General features: G+C 41.5%; 1 protein-coding gene across 3 annotated transcripts in view; it reads right to left on the bottom strand.

Annotated features, from left to right (window-relative positions):
* ABR (ABR activator of RhoGEF and GTPase) overlaps positions 1-25,544 on the bottom strand; it is a 444,215-nt gene that overhangs the window by 112,864 nt on the left and 305,807 nt on the right. For all 3 annotated transcript variants that reach the window (XM_088477779.1, XM_088477780.1, XM_088477781.1), the window contains 4 exons: positions 15,601-15,653; positions 9,216-9,356; positions 7,148-7,269; positions 650-818 (listed from right to left, as the gene is read on the bottom strand). In XM_088477779.1, the coding sequence (XP_088333905.1) occupies positions 650-818; positions 7,148-7,269; positions 9,216-9,356; positions 15,601-15,653 (485 nt within the window). The remainder of the gene's footprint in view (positions 1-649; positions 819-7,147; positions 7,270-9,215; positions 9,357-15,600; positions 15,654-25,544) is intronic.

Below are 25,544 nucleotides of genomic sequence, written 5' to 3'. Positions count from 1 at the left end.
CCAAACAGCCCCTCTCTGCACGCCAGGTCCTGGGCAACTCGGCCGCGCTGAGCATCTTTCCTGGTCAAAATGTGCATCTTATTTGCATTAATAGAACAACTAGGAGCAACAAAACTGCTCTGCTAGATTAGACTGATCAACTTGATATGTGACATTTGCATATCTGTGTGCCACCGAGTATGAATCTGTGCACCAAGTGCTACGATGCAGTGGCCGCAACTTTTTCTCTCGCCAAGTTCCGCTGTGCTTCATCTGCGATTTTGGAACTGTTTAAATCTAACTCCAGTGGGTTAAAGTCACAGCCCAGCGTCTGTAGTACACTTTGGGCAGTGTTTCACTGCGTCTGCAATGTGAAAAAAAAAAACGCAAAATGCCGGTACGCTATACCTCTCCAAGTGTCTAATTGGGACCGGGTGCCTCGGGCCATACAGCGTATAGACACTAGATGTATGAGGACACGTTTGTAGTTAATATATATGTATCATGTGGTTCTATAAATTGGTACTACTAATCAAAAATATGAGAAAGCCTCTGCAGATCCAAGAGATGCTCCTCTTGGAAGCAGTTAGTGACTTTCTCCACCAATATCACACTCACCTTGGAAGAACAAGGTGAGGTTACTTCACAGAGCTTTGCTGCATTAACTGACCTTTTCTTTTTGGATCTCGCTTTTTAAAACAGATATCTTTGCTTTCATGTCCTCTATCTCGTGATCAGGTGTAGCATGCAGCTGAGGGATGGGCTCTGACTCCTCCAGGGAGGGGAACACCAGATCAGCCAGCGGAATGTACCACTTGCAATCATACTGCTGGTGTTTCCTGTACATAGAAGACAAATGCAATTTATATATCATTTAATACATTTTGAAACTTATTTCCTGTAAAGATAAAAGGTAAATAATGAATAACTTAATATTCTTACATTTTTAAACCCAATGAAGAAAGTTTTAAACCAAAGCCAATTAATATGTTCATCACTTTGGAGGCTGTGTTGGGGGAAGGGTGGGGCATGATAAGCCAGTGGAATCACAAACATCACACAGATAGTGATCTGGCCATAATTGGTCTTATGATACCAGCATTGAGAGGTGGCCATGACAACCACTGTGCTGACCAAGATCTGATAACACTGCACAACAGGGGTATTTTGTTCAATACTAGGGAATTTTGGCGCCTAGAAAATATATAGGTTGGCAAATCTGAATACAGGACTGCTGAGTCATTGTAAGACTCTGAATCAACTGACCAAACCCCCAGGGGCTTGGTAGGATATAGAGCACTATATACCTGACCCAAGGGAGAGGTATACAGGGAGACTGACCCAAACCTTCTGAGAACCAACTGCTAACAGCAGAGCACCATAGGTGAACTGTGCGCGTATCAATACATGAGGTGGTCAGAAATAAGTAACCAGATGAGGGAACACACACAGGAAGTTGCGTCTGGGTTGGGAGAGGAGCAGCCGTGGGAGCGCCTATCTCCCCTAAGCTGCGTTAACAGCACGGGTACGCTGGCCTCACAGTAGTAGACGCTACTAGTGTGCTGCTAGTGCGTCTACTACACATCCCCGGCGTCTGACGATAAGGCCCTGGCGGTCTTAGTGAGGACGTGGCTCGCGGGCCCTCACTAGCAGCAGCCTCCGGCGCGTCTCCTACACTGGAAGCCAGGACTGCAGCGCGCGATTCCCCCGAAAATGAGGAATCGCCTTACCTTGTCATCTCCTTGGATCTGATTGCAGTCAGGGCCCCAGCTTTGCTATGACACGCTGAAATCCACCGGGCATATAGCGTTCTGGCGTTTCGGAATCAGTGGAGGTAGAAGGAGTAGCCGTACATGCGTCCTATTCGGACGCTTAGTACTGCTTAACCCAGTAGTCTAACAACTAAGGTAAATAATAAAAAAACAAAACAAAAAAAACATGGGATTGCCTAAGCAGTCCCACTGTTATAACAGGTGCATCTGGATACTTGCCAAGCACCAAACAAAAAAAATGAATGCCTGTGGCTGGGGGCGGGGTATATAAGAAGGTCCTGTGCATGCTGGGAGCTTGAAAGCTGTAGCTGTTTGGTGCAATGGATTACTCCAATTACATATCCCATGGTATCCCTGTGGTAAACCTGAAGAAATTTCCACTTGTGTGTGATGCAGAGCCGGCCCAAGGTATAAGCATTCCAGGCAAATGCCTAGACTCTAGAGCATTTGGAATACCTTAGGGGCATCCCGCGACTCAGCCACTGCGGCAGGGGCCATGGGACTATCGGCAGCGCCCACAACAATAAAGGCAGAACTAATAATGAGTCAAACTGACTCATTATTACAGTACTTTGCGCTGCGGCTGGCCGTACAGAAGGAGGCGGGCTGGACAGAGGAGAGGGGCCCTCCCCTACCTGACCAGGCTGGCACTAGACTAGACTGCACGAGACCCAGCTCCTTCCCCAAGTACCCGCCCCTTCCTCTCTGTCTATTCTACATGCACCCTGCCTTTCCTCTCCTGTCTAGCCCTCTGTCACAGTTTCACCTCTTCCTTCCTGGCCTTGGAGCCCAGCAGGGATCCTCTTCCTGGACAGGTAAGTGTCAGTGTCATCTATGGGGGTAGTATCTGAATGCAATGGGGAGGGGTTGGTGTGTTTTAATACTGTCTGTGGTGGGGTGGTGTATTAATGTAGTGTGTGTGGGGTGGTATTAATTTTATGTGTATATGAGGCGCTCTATTTATATTACCTGCATTACAACTTATTTGTGGGTCACAGATATACTCTGCGTTATATGGAGCTCTGCATTATATATGGCGCTCATTGCAACGCTCTGCATTATATGGACCTCACTGCGACGCACTCTGCATTATATGGCACCACTGATACCCTATGTGCTGTGAGGCCACTCCCCTTCTCCACGCCTATTTTTCGACTGTCCTATTTATTAATGAAGCTAAACACCAGCTGCGCTTTTTGTTTACTTTCGCAGTGATACAAATGAAAATGCCACTGGTGTTCATCAATACTTATATGGTTTGCTACACTATAATATATATATTTATTTTCTGTTCATCCAAGGTTCCAGCACTCCCAAAGCAGCAGTAATGTAGCCCGTGCCGGTGCCCTCACAAACAATGGTTATAGTAAATGAAAGGTGCGTCACTCGGCTCAATAAATGGACATACACCAACGGTAATTCAACGTTTCAGTGTTCTAGACACTATGACCAGGATACACCGGGTTTCACAGTGTGATAGCATTAAGTCACGATTGCCTCCCCTCATTGGTAGTGGAACGTGATCTATCATCCTGTACTTTAAACAGGACAAATTGTGTTTGGCTTCAGCAAAGTGACGGGTTGACCGGTTGGTGGCTAGTACCACTTAATAGAGCAGCTGATAGTAGAACGATGGGTAGCCATTTGCGTTGGGTCTTTCCGATGTAGGAAAGGCCACATGGACAGATGATCTTGTAGATCATGTAATTGCTGTTACAGGTAAGTTGTTAACGAATAGAATATCTTTTGCTTGAATGAGGATGGCAAAAAGAATCTCCCTGAGTGAGGTAACGGCAAGTGACGCATCCACAACGGAAGCACCCAAATTTCTTATTGACATGAAAATATGAGGAGAAATTATCATGGTTCTTTTTAGAGGTGAAGTCAGATTTAACTAGATCATCACAAAGATTCCTACAGCACGAGTAGCACGGCATCAGTCTAGTAGTGGATAAACCTAAAGCATCATCTGATGCAACAATGGGCAAGTGTGATCCAACTCCTTGAGTTTGTTAACAAAGGACGTAGAGTCCATCAGACAGTTTACATGTCCTTGTACCAAGGGTTGTAATATGGAATCCAAAAAGATTGCACTTGGTTGTGCCAATGAGCCACAAGGAGCTATGATGGGGCGACCTGGAGGAGGGTACACACCTTTGTGGACCTTAAGCAAGGTATAGAACAGGGGAACCAAGGGAAATTCAGGTAGAAGCACCTTTTATAGATCCTTATCTATGATTTGGTTCTCCAATGCTGCGTCCAGAATAGTTTTGAGCTCTTGTTTAAAAGGACCAGATGGCTCATCCTGCAATTTGTGATATACAGTAGTATCATTTAACTGTCGAATTTCCCGTCTTTTGTAATCATCAAGGTCCTGAAACACAATGGCGCCCCCTTTATCGGCAGGCAATATGATCAGATTAGGGTTATTGGCTACAGAAAGTAATGCTGCCCTTTCCTCTGGGTTGAGATTAGGGTGACCAGGCTGAGACATAATTTTCTATTAAACGGAAAAAAGTCAATACTGGCATTCGTCGATATGGGTTCAAACGTTGAACGTGGATGAATTTTGCGTAGTTGTGGTGGAATAGAACTAGGTTTTACAACAGACATATTTTCAGGTTTGCCGAAAAATTAGTTGATTTTAAGATGTCTTTGAAGATGGTGTTTTTTGATCTGCTACTGGAAATCATTGAAAGGTACACTCGGAATGAAAGACGCTTCATAAGTATACTGGACTCACTAGATGATAACATATAAGAAGACAAGTTGAAAATTATTTCCTTTTGGGTGGGGGTGGGGGTCTTTTTCCACGTCCCCATCTGCCGGTTTTTACAGCCCTTTCAGGTGAACTTATAATGTTTATGGTGGTCTTTCAACATGTTGATGTTCCTAAAGGTACCCCTTTCTTACTAGTAGGAGGTTCCACATCACTTGTCCCACTATTAGAGTCTTGAGAGTATTCTGTATCCCCCAGATGTTTGGGGAATCGCCTTCTGAAGAAGGGACGTTTAGTGTCCTGTTGTCTACCTCCTGTAAGCCATTGGTAGACACGATGTTGTTCGTAGTCAGCTCCTACTTTCACAAGTTTCTCTTTTTTAAATTTCAACAGGTCTTTTTTGTATATTACAATTTGGTTGTTTAATTTGGCCAGCCAATCAGTCTCCTTATCAAGAGAAAGGGTCAGTAAATGATTATCTTCAAAAGTAGTAATTTTCTCTTTGACCATTGTCAGCTCCTTGCGAGATTGCTCGATCACAAGGAGCATGAGGTCAAAGGAACACTTGTTTAAAATAGCAATCCAGCGTTTGCAGAATTGCGGATCATATCTACCGATCGTTGGACAGTTTTTCATCCGGAAGCCCCTAGGAATCCTTTTGGACCTCAAATAGTCACTTAGACAGATGCTGTGGTATTGGAAATCGATCTCCCTTTTCTTAAGCTTAAACCAATCTTTATAAATAAATTCTGGAGGTCAAGATTCAACTTGTTCACGCATACATTCTTTTTCCAAGATCGCCTCGGCTTCACTACCTATGAGGGGAGGCAATCGTGACTTAATGCTATTATACTGTGAGACCCGGTGGATTCACAGATTAGATGTCATAGCTCCTAGGGGTCTAAATGAATGTATATGCTTTTCTGTATTCGAGTCTTAGTTGTTTGGTTATGTATTTTGTCTATATTTCTGCTCTGCTTTTGTAATGTATTTTTTGCGTATGCTCTGCTGTTTACAGTTCCCTTAGTGATGGTTCACGTGTTATCCGCACAATGCGCGGTAGCATCAGTGCATGATGACGTCATCAGTTGCAGCCGAGTGGGTGCGTGGTCCCGGTCCTGGCGAGTTGTGTGCACTTGGGTGATGTTTAGTACTTCAGCTAAGACAATTTTTGTATCTCTGTATCCTGATGATAGTGTCTACATGTATATACATACATATTATTTATATTATATATATACACATCTACAAATACATACACACAATTATCAATGAATATGTGATGCAAGAATCACCAGAATAAACCATCATTTTTATAATGGTAATACAGCCAATAGCATGAATATGCATAAAGCACTCTCCACTATGTTAATAACAACTTTGAAAAAATGCATCGACAGTGTTTTCATTCTGGATAAGCTTGTATAAGTCAAAAAAATAGTGAGCACCAAGTGTCTTTTCGTGCAACTTTTTACATTCAAATGCGTCTTAATCGCACAGTGATGTGAATAGATATCATTTAAATCAGCAGAAGCTGCTTGTGCTATGCAGCATGCCTATGTTCTGTGAGCGAGTGCGAATGTATCTGCATGCGAAATGCTACGTTACAGTCAGCAGCTGTAACACTGTAACGTAGCATTTTGTATGCAGATACACCCGCAGTCGCACACAGAACATAGGCATGTTGCATATCATATTTATAATTTTAATCAGCTGCTTGTGCTATCTATCTATTCGTATCGCTGTGCAAATAAGACTTATTTGAAAGTAAAAAGTTGCACAAAGAAATGCTCTGCGCTACCGAGTCACACGGCGCTCTCGCGTTATGTGTAGCGCGACTTGTGGCGCAAGGAGGCTAGATGTATGTGGACACATCTGTATTATGACACAGGAGGATAAATGGGCTGAGGTATATATGGGTAACTCTTGTTGGCCCTACAAGCGCAAGCATGCAAAACTTGAGTCATTTTTCTGGCTTCCAATAGGACAGCGATCAATACGTTGGGTAAAGAAATCAGAGGTGGGCAAATACTGGCACTTGGCAGCCACTAGTGTGTAAATGTAAAAGAAGTGCAGGTACCATCCGAGCACATATTAGGGAAATGCTTGGCACTGCTGGGTAATGTGTTGGGCATTGCAAATATATGCTGGGCACTGCTAGGCGATTGCTAATACATGTTGGGCACTGCTGGAAAAACTCCTGGCAAATCCTGTAGAGCATTGCAGACACGAAATGGGCACTTATGTGTGGATGTGTCTGAAATCACTGAGATATCATGGATGCCTGGCAATATATTTATGTATACCTTATAGCAAAGGTTCATAAACTCGGTCCTCAAGTCACTTTAACAGTCCTGATTTCCATGCTTGATTGCAGGTAACTTAATTAGTACCTCAGTACCTCAGATTTAACCACTTATGCTCAACCATGAATATCTCTAAAACCTGAACTGTTGGGGTGCCTTGAGGACCGCGTTTGGGAAACTATGATTTATAGTTATAAATAACCTGTAATTCACATTTATTGAAATAAAAGTTGCTGTGTTTCATGTGTCTGCAAAACATTCAGTTGCATGATGAAGTGAAGTTGCAGATGATGTTTATTACTGAAAAAATGGAGGTGCTACGATGAAATATACAAGAAAAACAAAATACACTTCTGTATATTTTCACCTACCCAACAGATGCCTTTTTTAGCTTGGCACAAAGCAAGAGGTCTGTAAACAGGAATAAGTGCCGCAGTTTGCGGGAGTTTTCAGACAGTTCCACCAAGAAACCATCTTTCACCAGTTGTCGGGTCTGGAAAATAAGAAAATAGCAATGGTTAATGTATAATATAATATAGTAACTATATGGGGGCAGCGCCTCTGTTGTTCATGTCTGTGATGAGTACTGATAAAAACATATCTAGTAAAATGAATGATTCGGAGAATGCTTGAACCAGTGTTGGAGAAGACAGGGAACATCAGTATATTTTATGCATTTCACAGCATATTGTGGAAATCATCAATATATTGTTAGTCTATCACTTTATTTATTACTTTCAATTGCAGTAAAATGGAGGCATTTTTAGAACCATAAAGGAAACAAAAAGGGACCTCGTTTTGAGACGACTGAATTTAAAGTCTCTCTGCCCTACACGGAATGGGTATGTAATGCTGGCTGTCGGGATGCCTCCCTGTCATACCGACAGCGGCATCACGATGGTTGGTATCCCGACTAGGTCAGGTAAGTATGCTTACCCTCCCCCCTTCTCCCCCCTAACCCTCCCTACCCCGCACCCTAACCCTCCCCACTAGTGCCTATACCTAAGTCTCCACCTTAGTGCCTAACCCTCCCCTCTAGGGGTGCCTAACCCTAACCCCCCCCCCCCCAAAAAAAAAAAAAACCTAACGCTAACCCCGTTATGTAACCTAGACCTAACCCTCCACCCCCATGGCTGCCGGCCTGCTAACTACATCTCCCATACACACTATTCCCCCCCACACTGTTAAAAAGCCACATTATCAGCAGACGCACAGCTATATGCAGCAAGTTCTGCAAACTCCTAATCTACGGATCACACTCTGGGAATTGCTAATTTGCGCGTATGTACAAACAATTGGGCACTATAATTCTGGACTATTTAGAACTGCATTATAATCTGTTAAGACAAATGTCTACATAACATACACAAAGAGAAACAAGCAGCTTGGTAAGGCAGAAAGGACAATTATAAAGATTTATGTCCTGTCATAAACCAAACCCATGGGTTGTTCTTCATGTATTTGACAATTTTACACTGTATTCTATAAAAAAATATTTTCATAGAATGTAAAAAGTGTTTCAATATTTTAGTCCTTTAAAAACAATTTACATTTTAAAGCCGTTCCCCATTTTCTTCAGGAATGACAGTTTACTTCTATTTATAGTGAGGATTCTAGAAAGAAAAACAGCAAAACCCCCCAGAAATAAGATCAGTTAATTCCTCTTATGAAAAAAAAAAAATTCAGTGGCCAATTTCCAGACTCAAATTTTCAAACGCCTGCAATTACCACTATACATTTTAATTCAATGGGCGGTATTCAATTGTTTTCGCGGTCCGGATCTCCCGTCTAAAGTGACAGGAGATCGCGGGGCGCTATTCAATTGTTACTGCTTTTCACGCTGATTGCGCCCAAAGTGGTCGGGTTTAGCCGCGTAAATTGGCTCCCCCCGACCAAAGTGCTGGGCGCGATCGCGAAAAGTGCCGTTTGTGCGCCCAAATAGGTAACTTTCCGCCCATTTCAGCTTGCGCCCGCTTAAGGCTGCGAGCTGAAATGGAGCGCTGGCAGCTGATCGCGCCTGACGGGAGCAACAATTGAACAGCTCAGTCGGGCGCGAAGGGGGCTTCAAACAATTGAATTCCACCCAATGACTATTTAAACAATTGACCAAATGGTATATTGATTATTATATGCAAAATAAAGTTCATTTGAACTCCACTGTTCTGCTCAGTAGTGTGCCCTGAAATTATTTGAAAAAGTTGACAATTTTAGGCTTTTATTATCACTATGCAGTCAACACTTGTTTGCTAGGTTAATGCTGTAGCTGAATATTTCTTGAACTTAAACCTTGTATTGATGCTGGAACCTTATTATGTGTTCGCCAAAGCAATGTACTAATATCAGGTAACCAATACAGCTGATGAAGACGTAGCCATGGTTCACACTAAAAGTACAAATTATTTGCCCCTGGCAAGAAACTGCTCCCAGTGTGCTTCGCACCTCGCCCTTTGGTGTTGTGACTGCAGTTCTCCGTGGATCGATGTCCTCATTGATACTAGACAGGAAGTTCTGAGAGATACGGAGAGCATCTTGTAGCAATGGATAGTCAGGGTGGTCAGCAGGTGTATGCTTAAGGAGATCCTGGAACATTTTAAAAATAGATATACACATATAAATAATAATATAATGCATTGTGGAACAGCCAGCAGAGAATTTTACTTTTCAAACCAAAACAAAATTCTATCTACCTCCTGTGCAAAGTAAGATTTTGGTCAAGATTATGCCATTAAGTGCCCATACCTCATTGCATTTAATACATGAGTTTTACTAGTGTTATAAAAGGGTCTGATACTAGAAACCACTCTATATAGCGCCACAACATCCACAACCAGTTACTAGCATTTGCTCAAGTCACTTGTCCGTTTGCATTCATATTTTCTGAAAGCATTGTGTTCTACATTTTACGTATACTGCAGGTAAATGCAGTGAGCAAGACTACTATGAGCTACCATATGCTAGTAAACATGCTAGCAACTCACAAGCGCATTTCACATGATTTTTTATTTGCTGTTAGAAGTTCTAATTATTAATGCAACATCCAAAGTTATGTGGTCTAAAAAAAAAAATGCGGGGAGTGTGGAAGACATGCTGTACAGCTGAGTAGCTACCAATAGACCTACAATAATCTGTCAAAAAGCGCAGGAGCCAGTGTCTGTACAAATTTACCACCAATTCTTCATATCATCATTATAAACCTTGGCGCATGTATATTCTATATATAAAATTAAAAGTGGCTTTAGATTGAATAAAAAAAACCCCCCAGTAAATTCACCCCATGGTCTCATATTGTAAAAGTGCATCGCTAAGAGAAAAGAGAAGTGCAATACTGGATATACATCAGTCTTAGATAACCAACAGCTCATGGAATAAGTAGCCAAGGAAGGATATACCCGTTCCCACTGCTATGCAACAGACCTGAATCATTTACTGAGAAACCATTAGGAAATGGCTCCAAAGAACTGTAAGCTCTGTGGTGTCAATTACTGCTTATCCCATTGTACTAAGGTTCTACAGAAAATCTATACATTGCATAGTACAGTATAACTGTACTGATACTACACAAGTAGCAATCATTTAGGTTATCATCTCAGTTACCAGAAATCACTGAGATGTTCCAATATGATAGGTTTTGTCTTATAATACCCCGGTGTGCTAACTATTTTCAGAGAGACTCTTAACATGTAAGTGTATTCTGTACCCATTGACTTCTTAATTTCATTTGAGAAAGGCCAGACAATTCCCAGGAACCTGACAGCCATATAAAAAGTAACGCTGATACCTTTTCAGGTCAATGGATAAAAAGTTTCTGTGGTAAAATAAATGCATATTTTTGGAAGTTTTTTTTTATTAAACCCACTTGAGTATTGTGATTCTGTCATTTGTTTAAAATGTGTTTTTGTGCCTGAGATTTTCACACAAAAAAACACCAAAAAGATTTCAAACGTATATTATGTTTTATATGCTTTCTTGTTGTTACTATAAACTTTAATATACAGAAAATAGGGTGTAATCACCCAAAATCAGCACGTGTTGTGTTTTGGGAAAAATATGCCCATAAATTAAGAAAATAAATGTGCTGCTTACAGTATCTGTACCATACAAAAACAAGTCAATGCTTTTCTTTTTTTTGTGCAGCAAACAGTGTGGTAAACACAGATGAAAGACCCAACAATCCACTGGGATCTAAATGTGTAACGTATGCATATGAAGGAATTCTAGTAAATAGAGTCATTAAATAGCGCTTGTAATTGTAGCTGTCTGATGTAAAATGATGAAACTATTTTGTATTAATGCTATTTACATTCAGTTTTCTCACATGAATTGTAATGAATAACACCCTATCAACAAAATACTTGGAGATGTTAATGAAGGATTTTAAAGCACTGTATTGCTAATTTCCACCTGTAGTGTGACTATAATTCTAGAGTACTCACCATCTCTATGTGGCATTTAGACTTTTTAGAGTACATATGATTCATGAGTCACAGTTCCCATTAATATTCATTGCTTTCTGTCTCGGTTTGAGATCATTCAACTAGATGCAATCATACTAACACTGTCATTAGTGAAGGATACTTTGGGGTCTGTTTAAAGAGCAACATAGAAACATAGAATTTGACGGCAGATAAGAACCACTTGGCCCATCTAGTCTGCCCCTTTTCATCTGTCCTTTAGGCAACTTCAACCCTATTTACTCCTTACGTCTCTCTTAATGATATTCTTATGCCTATCCCAAGCGTGTTTAAAATGTTCCACCGTTTTAGCTCCATCCACATCTTATGGGAGGCTATTCCACTTATCCACTACTCTTTCTGTGAAGTAATTTTTCCTCAAATTTCCTCTGAGCCTACCTACCTCCAGTTTCAGTGCATGTCCTCGTGTTATTGTACATCTCTTCCTTTGAAGAATGCTTCCCTCCTGCCCCTTGTTAAAACCCTTCATGTATTTGAAAGTTTCTATCATGTCCCCCCTTTCCCTTCTACACGGTGCAATATGCACCTTGCGATGCGACGGCCGATAAATCGGGTGGTCCCCACACACGGAGCGATCCAGTGGCCGACCGCCCGATATGCTGGCAGCCCCCGCCCCACATAGTGCTGCATGGGATCGTTCGTCGATCCCCCAGATCAATTGAAAATGCAGAAAGACCTAGAGGAGCGACCCCACGGTAGCGCGCAGCAGACGATATCATGCCTACACACGGAACGATATTGCGGCGTTATCGATCAAAACCTGTTTGATCGTCTGCTATATCGCTCCGTTTGTGGGAGCCTTAAGCCTTGGAGAGAGATAAAGTACCAACTAATCAGCTGATTGGTTGGTACTTTGAGGTTTATGTACTAAGCCTTGGAGAGAGGTAAAGTGGAGAGAGAAAAAGTGCAAACAAATCAGCTCCTGTCACTTTTCAAACAACGTGTAACGTGAAAGTTAGGAGCTGACAGATTAGTACTTTATCTCTCTCCAAGACTTAGTACATCTACCCCATAGTGATAATACCTTAAGTGGAGGAAAACAGTTAAAGTGATACAAGCATCCTTTATATTTAAAGGAAAAATACAATAAAACCCTATTCTACCAACGCAGAGGACGGAGTATAATATATAGTCAGCTCAATAAGGTACTAGTCACCTACAACCTGCTAGCGAGTATATCTAACCAGCAGTTACATAAGGATTGGCATGTATATATTAACACATAGTGTATAGAAGGATCATTTACTTCAGGAGGGGGGAACCTGTTTTCTGCCAAGGGCCATTTTGATATATATAACATTATTCGCGACGTCACAATCGCCGATGGTTACAGCAATGGGAGCTGTAAGGGCAGCGGTGTGACCATCTTAAGCATCCTAAGGAGGTGCCAGCCGGCACTGCTGCATAGATTCTAGGCACCCTGCTAGTAAGATGAGGCTAGCAGAAAAAAACTCCAAGGGCCAGACCAAATGATTCTGCAGGCCTTATATGGCCCCCGGGGTGAGGTTCCCCATCCCTGATTTACTTGGATAAGTAGTCAAACACATGCAGATTTTTAGAAAAACAGGATAATGTAAAGGTTTAATTAATACAAATGTTATTGTGCTCTAGACAAATTGGTCTGTCTGTTAATTTAGATAAAGGGTTGTTATCTGTTGATTAGATAACATCCGCCTGAGGGAAGTTGTAGGTAGTCAAGTGCTTGTGTCCAAGGGCAGCTCTCATGTATAGTTACTGTGTCAAATCAGGTTTTGGAACCATAAAGGAGACATTAAACTGTGTGAATTAGATACAATACAAGTCATTTTGCATCTAATGCTGGGTACACACTGGCCGATCAATTGATCGGCCAATAAATCTTGCCCTCGTCGGCCAGTGTGTACAGACGATAGGTCTGTAAACTACGTCGTTCACAGACATATCGCATTGGCTGAGCTGCACAGCCAATGAACAGATATGTCTGTAGACATATCTGTCCATCGACAAGTGTGCAGAGGGGGGGCGCGTCCGGCTGAGCTCCGAGCAGTCTCCTATGCCAAAGGGGGGGAGCGATCATGCTGATCATGCCCCCCTTTGGCTGTGCGCCGGGCTGAGGGGCACACAGAACCCCCCTCCCCAGCGCCGTGTCGGAAAAAATTTCCCCCCAAAGGGGGCATGGCCACCCGCGGTTAGGACACGCCCCCTGCCCGCCCCCATTCCGGCTCGACCCGCTGCAGCAGCAGATGATGGTCGTTCAGTGTGTATGAACGACCATCATCTGCAGATCACTCGCTCTGCAGATATAGCTGTCAGGTGTGTACCCACCTTTACACAGGAACACTAATACTCAAACCATACTTGCTAACTCTCCCTCATTGTCAGGTAGACTCCCTGAAATAGTAGCAATCTCCCTGTCTCCCTGAAGAGTCTAGCAATCTCCCGGATTTCACCTTACGCCCACTATGAAGCTGTTATATCATACTTGCCGACATTCAGCTCCCTCCTTCCGGGAGGGAGCCGAATGCCTGTATGCAGCGGAGGCATTGGCCAGACAATGACACTATAGGGGGCGGGGGAGCGTGATCGCGTCATCATGGCCCCGCCCCCTCTGCACAATGCCAAAATTAAAAGCATTGTGAAGCAGGGGGCGGGGCCACAATGACCGTGCCCCCACCTGCTGCGGAGGTTTGTATCATTAGTGCGGGGGCGGGTGGATGGGTCGGCTTGTTTGCCTCTCTGGGGGCGGCACCCGATATTCGGGAGGGTAGGCAAGCCTGTGTTATATTAAGAAAAAACAGAGATATATACATTCAAATAGGATCATTAGTATAATTTCCCTGTGTTTACTATAAGGCACAATGATCCCTATGGCTACATGCATTTTCTGAAAAGTATCAGTGTGTTTCCATTAACAAATAGATCTTACTAACTGCTTTGGGGCTCGTTTACATTTGTGTGTAAGTCAGTTTATGACACGCCTCTCAGATGTAGCAGTACAAGTCCACTTTACCGCCACGCTAATAGGTGTTTATTCACAATCTCCCTGAAATGCTTTTTCAAAAGTAGGCAAGTATGACTCAAACTGAATCATAGTTGTTCCAGAATTTAAATCCAGGCAATCAGCTCCAGAGTTGAGGAGTAATTGTGACACTAGGGGGCGCTGTTGTTTTAGACTATAACATTTTTTAGGATATAAATTTGGAGTACCTGAAATGTTATACCTTTATGAATGTTACATCTTTCTTCTTTCTGCTTCATGTATTTACATTCTAGAGATCATTTAGGTCTCATACTCAATGGATTACATGCATTTAATAAAAGTTTTAACACTAGTACAAAGCAGTTGGAACGTTGGGAGCCATTGTCACCACACGTACTTCCATTTAGGTGATATTGTGGTTTTGCAGATGCAGGCTGTTGATCTGTGCGAGGTAAACGTATTGAGTTCAATCATGTGTTCTCCATTTACCTTCACAGCTGCAAGCATAAACACTTGCTCGCCACCATATGTCCGATGTGTTTATGTCTGACATGCAGCTTCTCAGGTGTTTGAATGCCGGTGGGTACCCAGTATTATAGAGCACATTGTGAAAACATTTTTATTGAGTGTTGGAAAGATCTTGACAAAACACCCATTAGTTCCATACCCAGTGGTATTTTTAATGCTAGTGCAAAACGTCAATGTGTTTGAAAATACAAGCCATTGTTTTCTAAAGAACCTCTACCCACTTTTACTTGAGATTGATCAGACAAAGTTATCTTGTCCCCTCGGGGAGTATTTTAATTTGGCACTCCATTATGCTGGACCATACACACAGTACTACAAGGCATCAATTACATTCACAGTTACACAGTTTTCAGTGGCTGCATACACCAAGCAAAATGTGCTAAACCACGCAGGGCACAGCTTTGCAGGAATCAGGCACCGTGGCCTAAAATTTAATACCATGGTGCCTTGGGTTTGTCGAGCTATAATATAAGTGCATTCATTATGCATCAATCCACGTGTAAAATGACCATTCAACAGGGCTGTATTGAAGACAGAGCTCGTACGTTTACATATGTGTTTTGTGGGCCAGTGACGTACAAGCAACAATTTTCAGTCTCCTCCCACAAATCCTTAAATGACAGATATATACCTATTTTGGGGGTGGTGTAACAATGCTGCTTTAAAGCAGAGATCTGTAAATTCCCATTGATTTAAAAAGGTTATTACTGTAATGTGTCCCTTTTTTTTTTACATTTTGGATACGCCTGATTCAGATTTCATTGCCCTTTAAAGATCACCACTTATTTTGTAACCCACTGACAAATAACAAAAGAAAGTTGTGAATGTGTATAACAGTGGTTTTGTATAATATGTTGCTACTCACATGCAGAACTAATGTACTCCGTGTCACTCGATCAATAGGTTTGTAGAGCAGTGCTAAAATGAGAAAAAGGAAAGGGCATTAGAAGCAGATAAGCTAACACACAGGAAATGCACTGTAACAGGCGGATTGTCAATAGGAAGGCTAAGTCATAAATGGTACAATGTCCTGCAAGTCTCACATGCTTATAGCATCAATGATCATTGAAATCCCGCAAAAATAAATATATACTCTATGCCACCATCAGGGCATTATTTTAAGTCCATTCTCACATTGTAATTTTCTAAAGGAAGTATTTAAATGCTATTTTCTAAGAAACTTTTACAAAGTCAAGACTTTCCCATTCCCTAGAATGACATTATTTTTGTCTCTTTCACATAACTGCCTTATCTGCTCCCAGAGCCCTTTTGTCAGTTTTATTTGTAAATAATAATGGCCCCCATTTACTAACAATTTGTATCACCAAAACGAGTGATGCAGCCAATCAGCTTCCAACTGTCATTTTTCTAACAGTTGACAGTTGGGAGCTGATTGGCTGGAGCACCATTTATCATACAGAGTGACATTTATCACTTGTTTTGGTGATAAAACTCTTTAGTAAATGAGGCCCAATGTTTGCACAAATCAGCAGCTATGTGTCATAGCCTAGTGCAGGGATAGGGAACCTCAGGCCCGGGGGCCGTATAAGGCCCCCAGAATCATTTGGTCTGGCCCTCAGAGCTTTTTTTCTGCTAGCCTCATCTGGGTGGCAGGGTGCCTATATAATGGCACCCCGCAGCCAGAATCTATGCAGCAGGGCTGCCTGGAGCATCCTTTGGATGCTTCAGATGGTCAAACTGCTGCCCTTACAGCTCCTGTGATTACTGTAATCACCATCGATTGTGGCCCCGCCCCGTGTGACATCATACAGAGGGGGCGTGGCCTGCAACGGGCCCGCAAATAATGCAATATATACCAAATTGGCCCTCGGCAGAAAAAAGGTTCCTCACCCCTGGCCTAGTGGAAGGAGAGGTTATATTATCATGGGTGACACTGTAGGCACAGATAAGTCCTGAAAGCACGACAGAAAACATGTAGGGAGTTGGCAATGTGTACAGAAATACAGCATAAAACCGTCTATCCCATGCTTCCTAGTGAACTAGGTATGCTTAAGCAAATTAAGATGTTGAGGCTTTTAAGTACAATAAAGTCAGAGAATGTGTTAAGCAGCAGTAGCCAGCCAGCAAAATGGAATATCAGAAGATAGAGAAAGCCGGCCTCATTCAGTGGCAGCAATGAATAGCTATCATTTTCCCTATCAAGATTCCATTACACCATTATAATAGGCACAGTTCCTATGTTCTTCGCATCAAAAGTATCATAGGTCACTTGCTTGTTCTTTTAATACAAAGGTGAAACTGTAATTGTGTGAAACTCGGGTCCTCGCCAGAACATACGCCTAAGGACAGAGCTACATTACTACCCTGTATTACTTCTCTTTCTGAGACAATTCACTTTCCATATGAGTTAGCAGTAGCTTGTCTGATATACCCATCACGTTAAGAAGCAGAAATGCTGCTAAAAATAGTATATGATGTTGCCACAGGGTGGGAAAGAAGCAGCCTGTCGCAGACTACTGAGATTAACGCCTTTAAACCTAGAACAGTGTATTAACAGTACTGTAATTGCCTCTATGAAGAACTACAGTACATACTTGCTGGCAGTTGAACCAGACAGTGCTACTACAGAGAGAGTCGATAGAGGGAAGTTCCTCACCATGAGTTTTTAATAGCTCACTGACACTAAAGAGCATTAAAGCTTTGTTACAGGGTTAAGCCAAGTGATTATTCTACTGTTTTATTAAGATAATTTGGGTAACAAAGTAAGTTCCATTGAAGGTTTTGGGCAATGTTAACATTTCCATCATCTGGACAACCAGGAATGACACACGCTAAAACATTTATATAGGCTGAGAACAGTATTGTCTCTGCTGAATCACTATATTCTTGCAAATAAACATCATCATTTATATGTAGATGTGTTCTCTTTACTATTGTTTAAAGAATCCTATTTATACGACTGACGCCATCATCTGATGCACCTACAACTGTTTGTCATACAATGGTGGTAAAGATGCCCAAAGTTAGATTGGTACAGATTATATGATCCATCGCACAATATATCGTTCCGTTGCATATCGGAACGATATACAGTACAGATCGTGCAGTGTGTATTCCCGATCCGTCGTTCGCAATGGTCGTTCATAGCATGCAATAAACGACACCATGCTGAAACATACAGCATTTAGCGACACATCGCGCCATCGTACACCGGATCGTGCAATGTCATGGCACGCACTCTATCGTTACATTGCAATGTTCTGTCGCTGGAGTGGGTACACACATCGTATAGTGTATACCCAGTCGGTGATTCCACAGAGCAAGGCCAAAAGCTGTACAGGAAATCAACATGGCTTCATGCGACTTACATTGTAACGGTTTTCAAGATGTAACTAATACAAGAAAAGAAGTGGCTTAGATAGGTGGTGACTACACATTACTACTGATGTTTCACGAATAGGGCATCAAAAAAAAAATAAAGAGAGTACTGGTCACATTTTCCTATAAAAAACATCAAGCGACCAGTGCAGTTATACTGGTCCATGAAGAGATGTGACTGGTTGGCCTGAGAACTGTAGCAACAGAGAGCATCCAAACGGTCACCAAATTGGATTTCTGTCCTATAGCTCAGTGCTCAGACTGATCAGTAGCATTATATCATAGGTATAACAATAATCAGAGTTTAATAGTTTGTCTACGGCACCACATTCATTACCTCACAATAGTACATGTGTAAAGGTCCTTTCATAGAAGACTAAGGGGGGAATTCAATTAGCCCCGTTAATTTTTCACATGCAAGAAACTAGAGTTTTTTGCCAAAACCACATAGAATCCATAAGTGTACGGACATGAGTTTTCGCAGCCACAAACGTGAAAACAGGGTCATTATCGGGAATTTTTTTTCACCTGCCACAGGCAATTTCCAGGGGAAATTGAATAGCCCCCGGGGGATCAGTTAGACTCTACAATGTAGAGTCCCACATCCCTTGGAATGTTTACTGTGGCCTGCTTTTATGTAGTCATTTATTATTGTCTATTAAGTACTGTAATGGTATTTTGATCACGTGTTGGTTTTGGGGTTATATTGTACATCGAAAAGTACATACACGCTCATACGCACCGGTTAAGCAGTAAAAGGACCTCTGGTAATTACATTGGATGCTGGCAACTATATACTGTCCCTTAACCCTCCATTAAAAGCAAAAGAGGCTGCCTATTTTACATATCATTTAAACAATAGTGCATTAATAACTAGAAAAGATAAAACGGACAATGTCACAACACTCCTGAAACTTCTTGAAAGAACAAAATAATTACCTGTAAGCTAAAACGTACAATTCAGATCACTATGTTGCTCCAGGCTGTCTGAATTCCAGATATTGCCCTACTTTTCAGACAATCAGTAAGTCTGTGAAACTGCACATACCTCATTAGTGTTTAACTTTAATTGTAGCTGGCTATATTCCAGTCACTATGGGGAAATTAGGAAGTAGAAACAAAGTATTTAAATAACTGATGCTGCTAAAGATTTTTCTTTCAAAATAAATCCATTACTAAAGCTGGATGCACACTAGACGATGTGTCATCCAATCCCGCGGATTAGAGCGACATATCTGGTACATCATCTGGTGGGTACCCATGATATGTGTGCTCCCGTGGGTCATTAGCGACATCCCCTGTTGGCCCTACTGCAGAGCCAACGGGGGATGTTGCTAGCATGGCGCATCCCTCCCCCCGTCGGACCCGGCATCGGCAAGTGTGTATGCACTTGCCGCATGCCGGGTCCCGTTGCCTGCAACGTCGGGCTGGGTACACATCGTTTGATGTGTATACAGCTTAACAGTTCCACTCTCCTTTTCACTTGACTCCACAAATAGCGACAAATTGTATGTGCAGCGATTAATGCTCTGATGAGGATACCTGAGCCTATAATCAATCAATGCAGTACACCTGTGCTCATGGTCAGCACAGCAGGTGTGGTATGAAAATTTCACATGAAGAATGTCAACATCAAAATGTCGACATGTTCTGAATGTCGACATGGAAGCTAGGGCGACATTCGCGAACTTAACATGGGCAAAATGTCACCCTGTTCATAATGTCAACATTAGAATGTCGACATACCATTTTTTACATATTTTAGCTTAACCCTAGCCCTGAAATTGACCCTAAAATGTACTGTCGACATTTGTGAACTTCAACATTTTACATGTCAAACTAACAACCATATCAAAATTCTGGTGTCAACATTCTAACCAGATACCAGCACAGCTTGGAGAGATGGTCAGACACATCATTGTTCATAATCTGTATGAGAACAGCAATCCCTGTACAAACCACACATTCCTTACAATTATCTCTATGATCACATTCGAATAAAGCAGTATTCACCCTAGGGGGTATATTTACTAAGCGGCGTCCTTTCAAAGCTTATCTAGGGGGCGTGATCACACCTACCTGGGGTGTAGCCATGCCCCCATCCAGCTTTGGAAACAAAACATGCAGCATTCCTTAATCACTCTTAAACTTTCATCATTGATGGGGTCAATACATTTTTTATGAGGGGATAACACAGCAGTTATCCTAGTCCCTCACTAATTATGCTTGAATTTTAAAAGCACACCAGGAAAATTAGCACAACCAGGGAGCACAATCACATATGCTGCAGAACCGCAAACCTATCAAGACCAAAAACCAAAACAAAGAAACTTGAAGGAACTGCAACACTTTAACCACAAAGAACAAGGTATACATTATTAAGGCCTTGTGGTATTTTTAAACAAACATGCTATTTTGGTTGCTCAATATATAAATGTACTAATAATATTTAACTCTAATTAATGGTAATTATTTGAAGCCATCTCTGAATTAGCCATCTAGTCTGCTATGGGTTCCATACAAAAGGCTGAATATGAAAAGGCAGACAATGATTTGGTCAACACGACAAAAAGTTGACAGTTACAAAAGGTTTACACATTTTTTTTAAACTTTATTTAAAAGGTTAGGTTTAGGGTTAGGCGCTTACTAGAGGGTTAGGTTGCGGAAGGGGTGGTTAGGTTTAGGCACCAAAGAGAGGGTTAGGTGAAGGGTGAAAATTATGTTAGAATAAAAAAATCATGTGTTGACCATTTCCATGAACCTGACGACCTTCTGTACTGTCTACCTTTTGTCATGGTGACCTTTTTCCATGTCACCCTTTTGTATCACACCCATCTGCTATTTAGGTATTCTGTTGTATTAAGTTTATGGTATTTAATTCATACAATCCCTGCACCAGTTGTCAAATTAATGGTATGCTTATTTTGAAAGCAAAATTTGTTTATTTAAGGATCCTATTGCTGGCCTTTGTAGTGATTCCAGTCATTAATCATGTGTCTGTTACCCATACATATTCAGTCTGTGTAGGCTGCATTGCTAGTGCTTAGTATGTTTTTATTACAAGTGTGTATTTAGCTTGACACAGCATAATTTACAATTATTACCAGGAAAGGACTCAGGATACACAGCCACATAAGCACAACGTCCAACACACTATGAGCTCCTGTTACTCCACCTCATGCACCTGCTTTGTGCACTGTCTGGACTCTGCCTATGACTGTTTACTAATCACCTTTACACTTTCTCACACATGCTATTAGCTATCATGTCTCACTCCTGCTCCGTGATCTCCTTATTTACTTCTACATCTGGCTGATTCAGCTACCCTTCTACAATTCCTCTACGGTCATCCTCTAAAGTGTCTTTTTCTCTCTCACTAACCCTACATGCACACACTTAGCCACCATCTTCCTATATAAATGCACCCCTCTTTCTAAAACAGGTCAGTTCATTACTACCTCTGCCTGTAGCGTGAAATTATCTGCTCCCTGTAACCTCTGTCTATACCAAGTAAAATTACCCTCAAACCCACATATCTACTTCTCTGGTCCTTTTTCCCAGCCTCTCTCCCCTGATATCAAATCGCTGGAAGAAAACTTGCCTCAGTGCTGATGTCCACCATTTGAAGTTTATATTGTCTTCTTTCTATCCCTCCCTATCTCTCGCCCCCCAACCGCTATTCTTTCCCTCCATCAATTCCCTACTGTATCACCCTTACCCCCAATTATTACTTTGCCACTTACAACCAGGGCCGCTGCTACCATTAGGCAACCTTAGACAGCTGCCTAAGGGTGCCGGTCACTGGAGGGCACTGCTGAGCCCACTAAAAAAAAAAAAAAAAAATACTGGCATAATCATGGTGAGTGGCATATAATGAATTTGTGGCACAGCTGTGTGGCATATTATGAATTTGCGGCAGTGTTATGAGGTACATTATGATTTTGGCGCTCTGCTGTGTGTAATATTCTATATAGTATATAATGAATTTTTGTGTGTGGCATGTTATTTAACTGGGGAGACTGATGCGTGGCATATTATGAATTGGAGGGAGCAGGGGCGGTTGGTGAAATGTTGCCTAGGGCGCTCGGAAACCTTGCACCGGCCCGGCTTACAATAAAGGCAAAATTAGCACCACATGTCAAAAAAACCTCTCCACTTAAATGTCTCACCACTACATACAATTCAACATGTGCCTTATGAATTTTCTTATCGTCTCCCACCTTGATTACTGCGACCCTCTGACCATTCCCTTACCATCTGTCACCTCATAATATGCCATTAATGCTGTGGTGAGACTGATCTTTCTCTTTCCCCACTCCACCTCCACTGCAAAATCAATACACTGGCTCTCCATTTCTTCCATTCAAGCTACAGTACTCCCCTATCAACTTCACAGCCCTCACCAACAGTTCCATTTCCTAGATCGCTGACCTCGTCACGAGATAAACTACCTCTGTCTTTGATCTGCCCCTGACATTGGAATTTCAACCTCTATGGTAAGCACCTTTCACTACTGCCTACAAGGCTTATTTAGTACTGCTCCCACTTATCGAGCACCATTCCTAGTATGATCATACTTTCACCCAAGCTACAATTCTTTAAGCGTTCACTCAATACGCCCTTTACTATAGCCTATCCTACCCCCCACCTGTGTGTTCTACCAGCTCCAGTCCTGCTACATCCTATTGTCTCAGCATTGCCTTATCCCTCTAGATTTGGGGTGGGCAATAAGTGCCCCCCCAGATGTTGTAGAGCTACACATCCCAGCATGCCCTGCAACAGTATTGCTATTTGGCCATGCTAAAACTGTTACAAGGCATGCTTGGATTTGCAGTTCAACAACAGCTGGAGGGCCTCTTATTGCCCACCCCTGCTCTAGACTATTAGCTCTAATGAGCAGGAACTTCTCTACACTTTGTCTCACGTCAGCTTCATCTGTACTTGCTGTTTTTATGTGCAATAATATATTTGTATGTTTTGTATATCTGACTGTCCCGTGCTGCTAAGTTTTATGACAAATAAACAATGATCATGAATGTTTTAAATCAACATTATATTCCAATACAATGTCCCCATGAAGAGTAATTACACTTTCTGCATCAAACCAGCACCTATTTACTTGTTACTAACACCACAAGTTAAACACCCCTACTTCTGTATTTTTATTACAAAGCACACACAATTTTTGCAGTTGTTGAGCAATGCATCATTTAGGCCAAATCGAGAATACAAAGTCACAAGGAAGACATGGGGGCTTATGTAATAGGATGCGATCTGCAGCCGCTGAGGGAACTCCTGCGAGTCTTCCCGTATTTTTAAAGCGGCAATCATTTTAAAGGCAAAACCAGCTTGGTTTTACTTTTAAAATGATTGCTGCTTCAAAAAAAATATGAAGACTTGCAGGCGTTCGCAACCTATTACTTAAGCCTTAAAATCGGTGTATCCAACAAATCACTCAAAGGTGAGCGATTTCTCTCTCTTAATATATTAATTAGCTACAGTTGGTCACATCCACCCTCACTGTATATCTGGGCTCATTTAGGGTTGGATATGTTTTCTTTGGATACGATTCTGTACTTTGCATGCACACCAAAAAAAGGCAATGTAGTTTATTTGCATATTATTGACTTGGCTCTCCATAAACTTGGAGAGGAGGAACTGGAACAGACAAGAGTAGAATGATTACTGTAAGGGTGTCTGTGTAATTGCTGCATAATTAAACATGGATGCATATGAATGTTAAGGGGGAAACGTAATAGCCTGTGACTTGCAGGCATCACAAAGTTTTCGGGAAGTCTACCCAATGTTTTAAAGTGGCAATCATTTAAAGGGAAAAACCAACCTGGTTAAAACATCAGCCATATTAAACGTGGAAGCATTCCACCTATTAGTTAGAGCTGCAGACAGCTCTGAATAGGGAATATTAAAATTATAACCACGTTGCATATTTATCAGTTCAGTACATTATTATATTTTGTACAAATAGGTTAACAGAAGTTTAGCAGTTACAAACTGACAGTCAAGCCACATATTGACACTATCGTAGGATGTAAGTATACGCACTATAGAACCAGACACACAGACACACAAAAAAAAAAACAACTCTTGTTAAAGTAATACCAGCAGAGCACTGTGTACATTTTAATTTGTATTGTGCCAGAAGGGTTTGCCGTAAGGCATGCTGGTATAAAATTAGTATCACACGTACTCAGTACTATAAGGTTTCCCTTACATGCTATATTTCACTGTAATATAATATGTTTAAAATAAATCAATACATTTGATTCTGACTTTTTCAAGGTTATTTGGGATATCTCTGGGTCATTCCTCATGCCACATATTCAGCACAAAGAAAAAAAACAAGATGTTTTCCACCTACCAGGAGGAAATGTTTAACAACAATTCTTTCCACACTTCATTAGTATAACCTGAAAGCACTTTTTGTCAAGTGTAGGTAAATGAAGGTATATTTTCTAATAGGCAAATTAAGGTACATTTTAAAATAAGTAAATATAATTCAAAGGACATTCATTTCACACAATGAAAACTTTGTGTTCAATCAGAAGTCACGTAATCATAATGGTTAGGACTTAAGAATTAGGATCTACAAAAACAAGGGCAATCTGTGAACCTATCACTTTGAATACAAGATCACCAACCAATTTGGACACACAATTTGATAGGCAAATTGGACAAGATCTAGAAGCTCAGTTTGATTAATTGTGGATGATATTGGGCTGTAAGTGTAGTTGGATGTAGCCTACAGAATCAGGTTTATAGCACCTATTATTCAAATGGGCCGATTTGAAGATGGCACTTGCAATAATGCAGTGTGTATTGTCACCTTGTGGGTGCATAATTTCACTGTGATCCATTATGGAGTATATTTACTAAAGTGCGGGTTTTTAGCTGTGGAGATGTTGCCCATAGCAACCAATTAGATTCTATTGGTTATCTTCTAGAAGTTGCTAGATAAATATTGTTAAGGAGAATCTGATTGTTTGCTATGCGCAACATCTCCACTTCTAAAAACCCGTACTTTAGTAAATATACCCCTAAGGGGGATATCTAATTAGCAGCGCTAAAGTAGTGCTGCCAATTGATCGTGGAGGGGCTATCCTATTAGCCCCAAAGTGCTGTCCGACGCTGACACTTATCATGGATATTTTTAGGGTCCTGATGTGTCCCCAAAAATAATCCAAGATAAATGCAATTTTTTCACCCCAAAAAAGGTGAAAACACATAAGTCTGCGAGCTTATCACGGGCCCTTTGTGTTTTCTTGAGAAAAATCCTATTATTTTGTTCAAAATAATAGGATACAGTGAAAAACGAGGATAATCGGCAAAAAAAGGACACATTTTTCGCCGATCACGGGGATCCATTAGTGCCCGAACAATGTTCGAGGCTAACTGGATACCGCCCTATGTCTGAATTACCATAGCCAATTTATTAAGATGACCAACTGATGC

This window comes from Taudactylus pleione, unplaced genomic scaffold, assembly GCF_031769625.1.
Source record: "Taudactylus pleione unplaced genomic scaffold, aTauple2 ptg000203l, whole genome shotgun sequence".
In the NCBI taxonomy this organism is placed as follows: Eukaryota; Metazoa; Chordata; class Amphibia; order Anura; family Myobatrachidae; genus Taudactylus; species Taudactylus pleione.
This window is presented reverse-complemented; position numbering and strand designations above follow the sequence as displayed.